This window comes from Scomber scombrus, unplaced genomic scaffold (genome assembly GCF_963691925.1).
Source record: "Scomber scombrus unplaced genomic scaffold, fScoSco1.1 SCAFFOLD_367, whole genome shotgun sequence".
Lineage (NCBI taxonomy): Eukaryota > Metazoa > Chordata > Actinopteri > Scombriformes > Scombridae > Scomber > Scomber scombrus.
Genome location: NW_026910207.1, coordinates 8814 through 22610, shown reverse-complemented (window position 1 = coordinate 22610; position 13797 = coordinate 8814). Strand labels below are relative to the sequence as shown.

The 13797-nt window shown below is 40.9% G+C and overlaps 1 protein-coding gene across 1 annotated transcript; it reads left to right on the top strand.

Annotated features, from left to right (window-relative positions):
• Positions 1-3381: 3381 nt before the first annotated feature.
• Positions 3382-12698, top strand: slc30a2 (solute carrier family 30 member 2). The gene is made up of 6 exons (XM_062414992.1): positions 3382-3526; positions 5766-5919; positions 8238-8457; positions 9437-9542; positions 11976-12110; positions 12553-12698. The coding sequence occupies exons 1-6, from the start codon at positions 3409-3411 to the stop codon at positions 12696-12698; spliced, it is 879 nt and encodes a 292-aa protein (XP_062270976.1). The 5' UTR covers positions 3382-3408.
• The last annotated feature ends 1099 nt before the right edge of the window (positions 12699-13797 follow it).

Here is a 13797-nt window from a genome sequence, read left to right as displayed (position 1 = left end):
ATGATAGTTTTAAAAGATGGAGCAGCTGTGGGAGGTGTTTTCAGGTCTATAAATGTGTGAGTTACAGTTTAGTAGTTTAATATGGAAGAATATCACATAGTTTCTACCTAAAGAAACAAAAGAGGATCTCAGTGTTAAAACACAGTGTGATGGTTTGCTGGAAGGAAGGAAGAAAGGAAAGAAGGAAGGAAGGAAGGAAGGAAGGAAGGAAGGAATGAAAGAAGGAAGGAAGGAAGGAAGGAAGGAAAAGAAGGAAGGAAGGAAATAGGGAAGGAGGGAAGGAAGTGAAGAAAGACAGAAGGAAGGAAGGAAAAGAAGGAAGGAAGGAAATAGGGAAGGAGGGAAGGAAGTGAAGAAAGACAGAGGGAAGGAGGGAAAGAAGGAAGGAAGGAAGGAAGGAAGGAAGGAAGGAAGGAAGGAAGGAAGGAAGGAAGGAAGGAAGGCTATGCTACAGCCAACATAGCAAGAAATCGAGTACCGGGAAGGAAGGAAGGAAGGAAGGAAGGAAGGAAGGAAGGAAGGAAGGAAGGAAGGAAGGAAGGAAAATAAGAAAGGAAGGAAGGAAGGAAGGAAGGAAGGAAGGAAGGAAGGAAGGAAGGAAGGAAGGAAGGAAGGAAAGAAGGTAGTAAGGAAGGAAGGAAGGAGGGAAAGAAGGAAGAAAGGAAGGAAAGAAGGAGGGAAAGAAGGAAGGATGGAACGAAGGAAGGAAGGAAGGAAGGAGGGAAAGAAGGAAGGAAGGAAAGATGGAGGGAAAGAAGGAAGGAAAGATGGAGGGAAAGAAGGAAGGAAGGAAGGTGGGAAAGAAGGAAGGAAGGAGAGAAGGAAGAAAGGAAGGAAGGGAAGTTAGGAAGTTAGGAAGGAAGGAAGGAAGGAAGGAAGGAGGGAAAGAAGTAAGGAAGGAAGGAAGGAGGGAAGGAAAGAAGGAAGGAAGGAAGTTAGGAAGTTATGAAGGAAGGAAGTAAACTTGCTGAAGGTTGAATGAGTGTTTCATGTGAAGCAGCTGCAGCAGACTTCTCTTTCCTTTAGAGGCACTGACAGCTTTCACCCTCCCTGCGGACATAAAGAGCAGTAACAGCTAATAGTGGAGATAATGACCTGTCAGAGGAAGCTTTGGGTTTCCCCCCGAGGCAGATGATTGATAACCATCGGTGGTATCGGGGGTTTTACTACAGCAGAGTTTACACTGAGCATCAGATAAGTGTGTTTTATAGAAGCTGGGGAAGATTTTTAGTACCAAAAAAATGGAGATAGCACAAATAAATGAAGTATAAGATGATAGTTTTAAAAGATGGAGCAGCTGTGGGAGGTGTTTTCAGGTCTATAAATGTAGTGAGTTACAGTTTAGTAGTTTAATATGGAAGAATATCACATAGTTTCTACCTAAAGAAACAAAAGAGGATCTCAGTGTTAAAACACAGTGTGATGGTTTGCTGGAAGGAAGGAAGAAAGGAAAGAAGGAAGGAAGGAAGGAAGGAAGGAAGGAAGGAATGAAAGAAGGAAGGAAGGAAGGAAGGAAGGAAAAGAAGGAAGGAAGGAAATAGGGAAGGAGGGAAGGAAGTGAAGAAAGACAGAAGGAAGGAAGGAAAAGAAGGAAGGAAGGAAATAGGGAAGGAGGGAAGGAAGTGAAGAAAGACAGAGGGAAGGAGGGAAAGAAGGAAGGAAGGAAGGAAGGAAGGAAGGAAGGAAGGAAGGAAGGAAGGAAGGAAGGAAGGAAGGAAGGGCTATGCTACAGCCAACATAGCAAGAAATCGAGTACCGGGAAGGAAGGAAGGAAGGAAGGGAAGGAAGGAAGGAAGGAAGGAAGGAAGGAAGGAAGGAAGGAAAATAAGAAAGGAAGGAAGGAAGGAAGGAAGGAAGGAAGGAAGGAAGGAAGGAAGGAAGGAAGGAAGGAAGGAAGGAAGATGATTGATAACCATCGGTGGTATCGGGGGTTTTACTACAGCAGAGTTTACATCGAGCATCAGATAAGTGTGTTTTATAGAAGCTGTGGAAGATTTTTAGTACCAAAAAAATGGAGATAGCACAAATAAATGAAGTATAAGATGATAGTTTTAAAAGATGGAGCAGCTTGTGGGTGCGTTTTCAGGTCTATAAATGTGTGAGTTACAGTTTAGTAGTATAATATGGAAGAATATCACATATATTCTACCTAAAGGTTTATTCAGAAACAGGATGGAAGGAAGGAGGGAAAGAAGTAAGGAGGGAAGGAGGGTAGGAAGGAAGGAAGGAAGGAAGGAAGGAAGGAAGGAAGGAAGGAAGGAAGGAAGGAAGGAAGGAAGGAGGGAAAGATGGAAGGAAGGAAGGAGGGAAGGAAAAGAAGGAAGGAAGGAAGGAAGGAAGGAAGGAAGGAAAAGAAGGAAGGAAGGAAGGAAGTGAAGAAAGACAGAAGGAAGGAAGGAAGGAACGAAGAGAAGAAAGGAAGGAAGGAGGGAAATAAGGAAGGGAGGAAGGAAAATATGGAAGGAAGGAACGAAGGAAGTTAAGAAAGACAGAAGGAAGGAAGGAAGGAAGGAAGGAAGGAAGGAAGGAAGGAAAAGATGGAAGGAAGGAAGGTAGGAAAAGAAGGAAGGAAGGAAGGAGGGAAAGAAGGAAGGAAGGAAGGAAGGAGGGAAAGAAGGGAGGAGAGAAGGAAAAGAAGGAAGGAAGGAAGGAAGGAAGTGAAGAAAGACAGAAGGAAGGAAGGAAGGAAGAAGAGAAGAAGAAGGAGAGGAAATAAGGAAGGGAGGAAGGAAAATATGGAAGGAAGGAACGAAGGAAGGAAGTTAAGAAGAAGGAAGGAAGGAAGGAAGGAAGGAAGGTAAGAAGGAAGGAAGAAAGGAAGGAAGGAAATAAGGAAGGAGGGAAGGAAAGAGATGTCAGTGGTTTGTGCTGCTTTACTAAATTAAAATGTTTCATAAAGCTTTAAATGGATCAAAAACATGCCAGTTAGTTAGTAATGTAACTTAGTTAACTGTTATATCTTGTGTTTCCCTGCAGGAGGGTTAAGGTTAGTTAGTAATGTTATATATTGTTATTCCCTGCAGGAGGCTACCTGGCTCACAGGGTTAGGGTTAGTTAGTAATGTTATATTTGTTATTCCCTGCAGGAGGGTTAGGGTTAGTTAGTAATGTTATATCTTGTTATTCCCTGCAGGAGGGTTAGGGTTAGTTAGTAATGTTATATCTTGTGTTTCCCTGCAGGAGGGTTAGGGTTAGTTAGTAAGGTTATATCTTGTTATTCCCTGCAGGAGGGTTAGGGTTAGTTAGTAAGGTTATATCTTGTTATTCCCTGCAGGAGGGTTAGGGTTAGGGTTAGGGTTAGTTATTAATGTTATATATTGTTATTCCCTGCAGGAGGGTTAGGGTTAGTTAGTAATGTCATATCTTGTGTCTCCCTGCAGGAGGTTACCTGGCTCACAGTCTCGCCATCATGACGGACGCTGCTCACCTGCTGACGGACTTTGGCAGTATGATGGTGAGCCTGTTCTCCCTGTGGATCTCCTCCAGACCGCCCACCAAGACCATGAACTACGGCTGGCACAGATCAGGTAAGATAAGAGAGATTAGAGACGAAAGGATGGATGGATGGATGGATGGATGAGTGGATGGATGGATGGATGGATAGATGGATGGATGGATGGATGAGTGGATGGATGAGTGGATGGATGGAAGGATGGATGGATGAATGAGTGGATGGATGAGTGGAAGGATGGATGGATGAGTGGATGGATGGATGGATGAATGAGTGGATGGATGGATGGATGGATGAATGAGTGGATGGATGAGTGGAAGGATGGATGGATGGATGGATGAATGAGTGGATGGATGGATGGATGGAAGGATGAACACTTTCCGTCCTGTCTTTTTTCCAACCTTCTGTCTTTCTTTCTTCCTTCCATCTTTCCCTTGATTCCTTCCTTCCTTCTTTTGTTTCCTCCCTTCCTGTCTTCTTTTCCAACATGTCTTTCTTTCTTTCTAATCTTTCTTTCTTTACTTTCTTCTTTTCTTTCCTTCCTCCCTTCCTTCCATCTTTCCTTCCTGTCTTCTCTTCTGTCTTCGTTTCCAACAGTTTTTTCTTCCTTCTTTCCTTCCTTCCTTCCTTCCTTCCTTCCTTCCTTCCTTCCTTCCTTCCTTCCTTCCTTCCATCTTTTCATTCCTTGCTTTTTTCCTTCCTTTCTTTCCTTTACTTCCTTCCTTCCTTCTTTTCTTTCCTTTCCTTTCTCCATTTATTCCTTCAGTTGGATTAAATCTGCAACTTCACCACTAGAGGGCACTAAATCCTGCACACTGGTCCTTTAACTGTGACCATAATGGGGACAGTTCATGAGTCTCTGTGGTTATTTTATTGTCTGAATAATATCTGATGTTGAAGCTTGTAAACCTTCATGTCCTGCTGCAGTAATCAGGATATCAGAGGTGTGATGAACTGTGTTACTGATGATGTTAAACACAGGAACTTCATATTTCCTGTGAGTCCCTAAAGCTTTCACCACACACCTTCTTTGTGCTGTTTTCACCCATAATCAGCGCTGCAATGCTTGATGTAACATGGTCAAAGCTTCTCCTTAGTATATTCACTCCTGAACAGAAACTTATGCAAAGAGATGATTTCCAACCACGAAGGGACTCGAACCCTCAATCTTCTGATCCGAAGTCAGACGCCTTATCCATTAGGCCACATGGTCATACAGACTGCCATGAGTACATGTCTACTAGAGATGTGCATGAGCCCATTTTTTTCATGGTCGACTAGTCGGTGGGTAATAACTGACGACTAATTGAATATTTGCTGCATGCCGACATTCACAGGTGCTAAATAGATAATGGGAGAAAAATTATCTATTTTCATAACAAACAACAAGCTTTAACTGCACAGACTTGTGTTAACAATCAGTCATAAACAACATATGGCTCCTAGTGGCTGAAAGTAAAAATAGCTCTCCAGTAGCTGTTAATGAACCTTTTATTGTAGACTACACATCTCAACTCTTGATTAAAGTTTTTAAATGATAAATCAACAACAACCAAAGCACAAAGGTTGATGTTAGACCCTGCAAACGATTAATTTGGACACATCCTTAATATTATGGGGCGCTGTTGGTCACAAGAAGTTCTCCCTGTACAACCAGGCGGGGAGTTCCTGTCCTCTGAAATGAGGCCAACGTGGAAGTAACTTAAACTGCATTCTATCAAAAGGCCACCAGGGGGGCGACCGTTTTGGTGTCAAAAGGACTTCCGTCTCTATACAAGTCAATGGAGAATTCACCAACTTCTCACTTGATTTCTAACCTCAGTAAACGTTTTCAAAATGTGTTTATGGTCTCAATCGCTAGTTTAAAGCCTTCTTCAATGCAGTATGATGTTCATTTGGGACATTTTGGCCTCCCTGATTTTATATGTGACGATAAAGCAGGGTATGCATTAGGGCGTGGCTACGTGGTGATTGACAGGTTGATTGGTTCACAGGTTCAGGAGGGCGCCTCATGCTCCTCCTGATGCCCATATAAGTAGAATACATGTTTTTATTTTTCCCAGCATGCACCTGAAATTTTCAAGATGGCGCTGCTCAGATCCGATACTATTGGCCTCCGAGCAGCAGTCCACAAACCAATGGGTGAAGTCACGGCTGTTATCGTCCATTTCTTATATACAGTCTATGTCTACAACAACTAAGCCTGGTCAATACAGGGATCGAACCTGTGACCTTAGAGTTACTTGCATCACATTCTTACCAACTGAGCTAACTGAAATGATGAAGCTATGTGGTTCATCTTCTTCTCTCCACAGAGATTCTCGGAGCGTTAGTCTCAGTCATGTCCATCTGGATCGTTACGGGCGCGCTGGTCTATTTAGCCATCGAGAGGATCGTTCGCAACGACTACGAGATCGATGGTCATGTGATGTTGGTCACCTCCGGGTGCGCCGTCATCGTCAATATCATGTGAGTGGAAACATTCATTAATACTTAAAAAAAAGTGTTGTTGTGATAAATGGAGAAACGAAGGTAATTATCTTTGGGAATTATTCCTGAGTCGGAAAATCAATAAAAATACCTGCTGTTAAAAAAAAGAGGAAATTATGAATCGATTGTGATTAAACAACATTATTAATTATTGTGTGGTTACATTAAAAAGAAATAATACGACTAAAGTACTTCTGGGATTGTTTGGTTTATGGGTGACTTTATAATTTAATACTATTCTTTTCAGTTTTATACTTTTTCTTATTTTGTCACTTACGGAGGCCATGAAGTGTTGCAATGAATCAGAGCTGGGGACTCGGACTCGCGACTCGGACTCGAGTTGCACTTAAGTCTCACTAAACTGTGACTTCAGACTCGACTTGGACTCGACCTCAAAAGACTTCAGACTTGACTTCGACTCGAGGCTCGAGACTCGCGAACAACCTTTATTTCATGTTATTATTATTATTCTCATTATTTATCTGTCATTCATCTTTTTGTATGATCTCTGGCTCTGAGCTAGATGTAAACACCAACGTCATGCCACGCGCATGCGCCATGTGTGAAGCGCGCATCTTCAGTATCAGACATTGACAATGGCGAGTGCGATAAGTTCAGCAGGAGTGCCTTAGATCATTACGTTTGGATACAATGCCTTCACACCCCCGTTTTTCCCTGGTTCTCCCATATTTCGAAACCATCTCCCGCCACCCCTCCCATCATTTCTCCCGTAATTGACAAGCCCCAAATTTGTTTGTTAATAATAATAAGAAGCGCCCAATAGCAAAGGTTTTATTTTGAAAGATCAGACAGGAAACCACCGCAACTCCGTTATTTAGTGGCACTAACTTAGTGGCTCCGCTACTAATTATTAAAAAACACAAAGTTGCGTTAACTATGGTCATTTTATATATATTTTATAATATCCCCACACATTCCCTGCTGTGTGTTGTGTTAAGCAGCAGATAAAAGGTGTGTTTGTACCACAGTGTTAAACTGCAGTGCAGTGTTTCTGTGATGTTCATGTTTTGTTCATTTTGTTATATTTTACAACATTGTTAAAATAATTATTTTTTTGTTGAAGAAAATACAGTTATGGAATTGAAATAATTCTTAGTGTATGTTTCTTCACATCACATTGCAGTAGATTCTCTGTGAACCTACAATTGATACATTTTCATACTGTCCTATCTAGGTCTAGGTCAAGGTAATAGCCGAAGGTAAATTTGGTGACAGTTTCAGGAGAGGGCATCTCAACATACAAACAGATACATACATACAAACTTCAGTGACAGCACACCACAAAAACAGACATGGGCAGGTGCTCGCAAGGCTAACTGATCAGGATGAAGGATTGTACAGCTCTAAGGTCAGAATTTGAATTTGATTTAGTGTTGGCGAGAGACTTGAGACTTGACTTGGACTTGTAAAAAATGACTTGTGAACAGCTCTGCAATGAATTAAAGAAAACATTTGTGTGTTAAGTTTTTTTAATGATAACGGGTTAATTATCTAATTATCTCAGTTGTTTTTGTTCCTTAAGCAGGATAAAGATTTCCTTTGCATGAATAAATAGGGAAGTTGTCTTGAGGTAATAACTTTTATCTTAACTTAATGATCCTGAAATAATGAGATGATTAACTTCAGATAATAAATGAATTAAAAGTATAAAACCAGGGCTGCTCTTTGCTCTTCTTGGCTTCCATATTCACTCCCTGTCGTCCTCCTGGGTCAACTTGACCCCGTCTGTTTTGACTGTTCCTTCCTTCCTTCCTTCCTTACCTCCTTCCTTCCTCCCCTGCTTCCTTCCTTTCCTTCCTCCCTTCCCTCCTTCCTTTCTTCCATCTGTCCTTCTTCCCTCCCTCCCTCCTTCTCTCTTTCATTCCTTCCTCTCTCTTTCCTCCCTTCCTTCTGTCCTTCCTTTCTCCCTCCCTCCTTCCTTCCTTCCTTCTTTCTCTTTCCTTCCTCTCTCCTTTCCTTCCTTCTTCCTTCCTCCTTTCCTTCCTTCCTCCCTCCCTCCTTTCCTTCCTTCTTCCTTCCTTTCTTCCTTCCTTCCTCCCTCTTTTCCTTCCTTCTTCCTCCGTCCCTTCCTTCCTTCTTCCTCCCTTCCTTCCTTGACTCGAGGACAACAGGAGGGTTAAAGGGGAAATACAAACATGCAGACATCAAGAATGACAGTGATTTAAACATGGATCCCTGTGTCTTTAAGCAACAGTCAATAAAACACCTCTTTCCTTCTTTCCTTCTTTCTTTCTTTTTTCCTTTCTTTCTCTCTCTTTCTCTCTCTCTCTCTGCAGCATGGCGTACATCCTCCATCACTCCACCACCTTCCACGCTCACGGCAGCGGTTACCACCACATCGATGAGGACGGCCACAGTCCCGTCTCCCACGGTCACTCCCACGCGCTCCTCGGTGGCCATAGCAACACCAGCGTCCGCGCCGCTTTCATCCACGTGGTCGGCGACCTGCTGCAGAGCGTCGGCGTCACGGTGGCCGCCATCATCATCTACTTTCGGGTCAGATATAGATCACATTCATGTTAGGGTGAGACCGAAATGTCAGTTTGATGATACTGGCCCTTTAATAAAAAACTAATATGATCCAGGCCAGGTTGAATTAAATAATAATAATAATGATGATATTAATAATAATAATAATAATAATAATAATAATAATAATAATAATAATAATAATAATGATTAAAAAATATATATATATATTTATATATAATAAAATACAAATACATTTAAAAAGTAAAAAGTAAAAAAGTAAAAAATAAAATAATAAAATAATAAAAAAATAAAATAAAATTAAATTAAATTAAATTTAATTTAATTTAAAAAATAATTTAAATAACAGTTATTGCATTGGGTCACTTTAATCTCTAAAATAAAATCATAATAAAAAATAATAATAAAATAATAAATATTTTTTGATAGTTTTGACTAATTTATTTATTTATTTCTGATTTTTATGTATTTATTTTTAAAATCTTGGCCAGACATTGAGTTTAATTTTGATCTTTTCAGGATGAAAATGGTCTTTTTGTTTATTTATTATCTTATAATGTCACAGTCACTTCAATCTCATAAAGAATATTTTAAAATAATAATAAAATAATAGTATAAAAATAAAGTTTAGACTAATGTATTTATTTATTTATAATATTTTATTTTATTTTATTTTTTCAAATCATGGCCAGACATTTAGTTCATTATTAATTTTTCAGGATAAAATGTGTCTTTTTGTATATTTATAAATATTCACTGTATATATTATAACGTTTAATACTAAGAACAGTTACTTCATTGGGTCACAAGTGTCATTTAAAGGTATATTTTTAAGTGTAGAAAGCTTATTTATTAAAAAATAAACAGTAAAATTCTCCCATTTTCTGCCCTGAGCATCTTAACGTCACATGACTGTAAAAAACACCACAGTTACTCTCAGTTTCAAGCCTCTAAAGTCTTTTTTCTCTCCCTCTCTCTCTTTCAGCCCGAGTATAAAATTGCAGATCCCATCTGTACGTTCCTGTTCTCCGTCTTCGTCCTCTGCACCACCATCACCATCCTCAGAGACGTCTTCAGGATACTGATGGAAGGTATTCATCTCAGGGATCATCAGTGTCCGCTGCTTAGAAGTGTTCATTGTGAGAGAGGAATGAAAAATATTATGATGATGGTTTTTACACCAAGTTATGGCACAAAGATCGGCAGCCATATTGGAGACTCTGTGAGGCTGCACTGAGCTAAATGCTAATATCAGTACTGGAGCATCATCAGTGATTATTGAAATGTATTTGATGCAATTAACAGAAAAATACAGAAATAATTAGCTGCTATATGTATATATAAATTCATATAAACACATACATACCATGCATAACTCATAAAAAAGAGGCAGATACTAAAATACAACAGTTAAAAACAACATAAAAACACAACTTAAAGATTTCTGCAGCCTTAAGAAGATGCTGGATGAAACTATGACACACTTTGAACAACTACTGCTACTCTTTGAGCTGAAATAGTGACTTTAAATAACAGAAATAAAACAAACACAAACAAAGTCAGGAGGGTCAAACTCAACTTCATTAAAGGGCCACAAACAGCCTGATGTGGATTGGATCATTAAAAGAGAGGAAGGAGGGAAGGAAGGAAGGAAGGAAGGAAGGAAGGAAGGAAAGATGGAAGAAAGGAAGGAAGGAAGAAAAAATGGGAGGAAGGATGAAAGGAAGGAAGGAATGAAAATAAAACAGGAAGGAAAGAAAGGGAGGAAGGACAGATGAAAGAAAGGAAGAACGGACAGATGGAAGGAAGGAACGAAAGAGATGGAAGGAAGGAGGGAAGGAAGGAGAGAGGGAAGAAAGAAAGGATGGATGCACAGAATGAAGGAAGGAAGAAAGGAAGGAAGTAAGGAAGAAAAGATGGAAGAATGAGAGGAAGGAAGGAATGAAAATAAGACAGGAAGGAAGGAAGGAAGGAAGGAAGGAAAATAAGACAGGAAGGAAGGAATGAAAAAGAGGGAAGGAAGGAAGGAAGGAAGGAGGGAAGGAAAATAAGACAGGAAGGAAGGAATGAAAAAGAGGGAAGGAGGAAGGAAGGAAGGAGGGAAGGAAGGAAGGAAGGAAGGAAGGAAGGAAGGAAGGAAGGAAGGAAGGAAGGAAGGAAGGAAGGAAGGAAGGAAGGAAGGAAGGAAAAGAACACAGGAATGAAAGTGGGCCGTATTGGACCCCTCAGCAGGCCGTTTCTGGCCCGCGGGCCTCATGTTTGACTTCCCTCATATTTCTGATCTGCTGTTATTTTCGCCTGCAGCTCGTCAAGCTGTTAACGACTCGACCTGAAACTGCCGAGGTCAAAGTCACATGACGCTGCAGGCGATCACTTCCTGTAACTGACACACAGATGGATTCATTCACTAAAGCACATTAAGACTTTTTACTCTCTTCCTCAGTAGATACATGAAGGAAAACAAACATTAAGGTTTTAAAGAGCACAGATTGTCACATCCTGGGGAAGATTTAGTGAAGCGCACCACACAGTCCCAGATCATTTTATTATCATCTTCACACGTCGCTGAACTTCCTCAAAATGACCAAAACACACATAACACCTGAGGCTTTTAAAAGCATGTCTGAGTCATCGCTGCAGTTTCTGTCATTACATCATAAAGTTTCAGTATAAAGACGCAAATGTGACTTTGCACATTTTTTCTGAGACAGATGACTGAAAACAGAGATACTGCTTCAACTGTAGTAACTTGGGAGAAAGGGAAAGAGGGAAGAAAGAAAGGATGGAAGGACAGAATGAAGGAAGGAGGGAAGAAAAACGTGAAAGAAGGATGAAAGGAAGGAATGAAAAGAAGACAGGAAGGAAAGAAAGGGAGTAAGGACAGATAGAAGGAAGGAGGGAATAATAGATGGAAGAAAGGATGAAAGGAAGGAAGGAAAAGGGGAAGAAAGGAAGGAAGGAACGAACGAAAAGAAGACTTGAAGGAAAGAAAGGGAGGAAGGAAAGAGGGAAGAAAGGAAGGAAAGAAGGAAGGAAAGAAAAGAAGGAAGGAAGGAAAGAAGGAAAAATGGAAGGACAGAAGGAAGGAAGGAAGGAAGGAAGGAAGGAAAAAAGAAAAGGAGGGAGGAAGGAAAGAAGGGAGGAAGGAAAGAGGGAAGGAAGGAAGGAAGGAAAGAAAAGAAGGAAGGAAGGAAAGAAGGAAAAATGGAAGGACAGAAGGAAGGAAGGAAGGAAGGAAGAAAGGAAGGAAGGAAGGAAGGAAGGAAGGAAGGAAGGAAGGAAGGAAAGATGGAAGGAAGGAAGGAAGGACAGAAGGAAGGAAGGAAGGAAGGAAGGAAGGAAAGATGTTTGTTGTTTGTTTGATTCATTAAATAAACTTTAAGAGACGTTAACGTGTAATAAAAACTCTGTAGTCGTATTTTTGAGCCGACTGTTTAAAAACTGAGCCACACATTCATATAAAAGCTGCAGGACATGTTTTATATTAATTTGTGGCCCTTGTGTTTTAATGTTTTTTTTCTCAGGGTCTCCTAAAGGAATCGAGTTTAACTCGGTGAAGGAAGTGCTGCTGTCTGTGAAAGCTGTGAAGTCGATGCATTGTCTGCACCTCTGGGCTCTGACTCTGGGACAGTCGCTGGTCTCCGTTCACCTGGCCGTCGGTAAAATAACAACTCCTTCCCTCCTTCCTTCTTTCCTTTCCTCCCTCCTTCCTTCTTTCCTTTCCTTTCCTTCTTTCTTCCTTCCTTCTTTCTTCCTTTCCTTTCCTTCCTCCCTTCCTTCTTTCCTTTCCTTTCCTTCCTTCTCTTCCTTCCTTCTTCCTTCCTTCCTTTCCTTCCTCCCTTCCTTCTTTCCTTTCCTCCCTTCCTTCCTCCTTTCCTCCCTTCCTTCTTTCTTCCTCCCTCCCTTCCTTCCTTCTTCCTCCCTTCCTTCCTCCTTTCCTGCCTTCTTCCTCCCTTCCCTCCTTGACTCAAGGACAACAGGAGGGTTAAAGAGTTTGACTGGGAATGTTTAACAAGCATGAAAAGCAAAGAAATGAGAGTAAAACTAGTAAAATATCATCCAGCAGAACAAACCTAAATGTGTTTCCTCCTGTTTCCTCAGAGGAAGGCTCCGACCCTCAGTCTGTGCTGCAGGAAGCCACCGACCTGCTTCACACCAAGTTTGGTTTCTACAGCATCACCATCCAGGTGGAGCTTTACTCTGAAGACATGAGCCACTGTTCCCACTGCCAGGACCCCTGTGACTGACCCCTGACCCCTGACCCTGGACCCACAGCGACCTGGAAACAGAAGGAGGAGAGTTTATTGTTGACCAACTTCACCGTACAGACATTACAACCATCTCTGTGTTCGTAGTCGAGTGTTAATGACGCAGCAGATTTAGACCCAGGACTTCACGAAACATCACGAAGCAAACTAGGAAGTTGCTTTTATTGTCATTTTGTGAGTCCGGTCACTAAAACACTCAACACAAAATCACACTATAGTATCATTCAACTATAACACTTTAAAAAAAAACACCTTTTTTGCATTTATCAGCACAATATGAAGACTTAAATGGTTTTATAACACACTATAAAGGTGTTTTAAGCAGATAAAGGTGTTTTATCGCCTCCTGAATGCACAAATAAAAACGTTATAATTGGTTTTCATCAATAAAAGCTTAAAAATGTGCTTATATCTGCTTATAACTACATTATATTGTGTTGTAAACATAGACTGTATATAAAATGGACGTAACATCCGTGACGTCACTCATTGGTTTGTGGACTGTTGCTCGGAGGCCAATAGTATCGGATCTGAGCAGCGCCATCTGGAAAATTTCAGGTGCATGCTGGGAAAAACAAAAACATGGATTCTACTTATATGGGCATCAGGAGGAGCATGAGGCGCCCTCCTGAACCTGTGAACCAATCAACCTGTCAATCACGACGTAGCCACGCCCTAATGCATACCCTGCTTTATCGTCACATATAAAATCAGGGAGGCCAAAATGTCCCAAATGAACATCATACTGCATTGAAGAAGGCTTTAAACTAGCGACTGAGACCATAAACACATTTTGAAAACGTTTACTGAGGTTAGAAATCAAGTGAGAAGTTGGTGAATTCTCCATTGACTTGTATAGAGACGGAAGTCCTTTTGACACCAAAACGGTCGCCCCCTGGTGGCCTTTTGATAGAATGCAGTTTTACGTTACTTCCGCGTTGGCATCATTTCAGAGGGCCGGAACTCCCCTCCTGGTTGTAAACCATCTATTTAATGTCTATATTGTGCTTATAAATGCCAAACACTTGGGCTTGAAGTATCAGACTGCATAGTATTTAAAAGATGTGTTAATTATGTA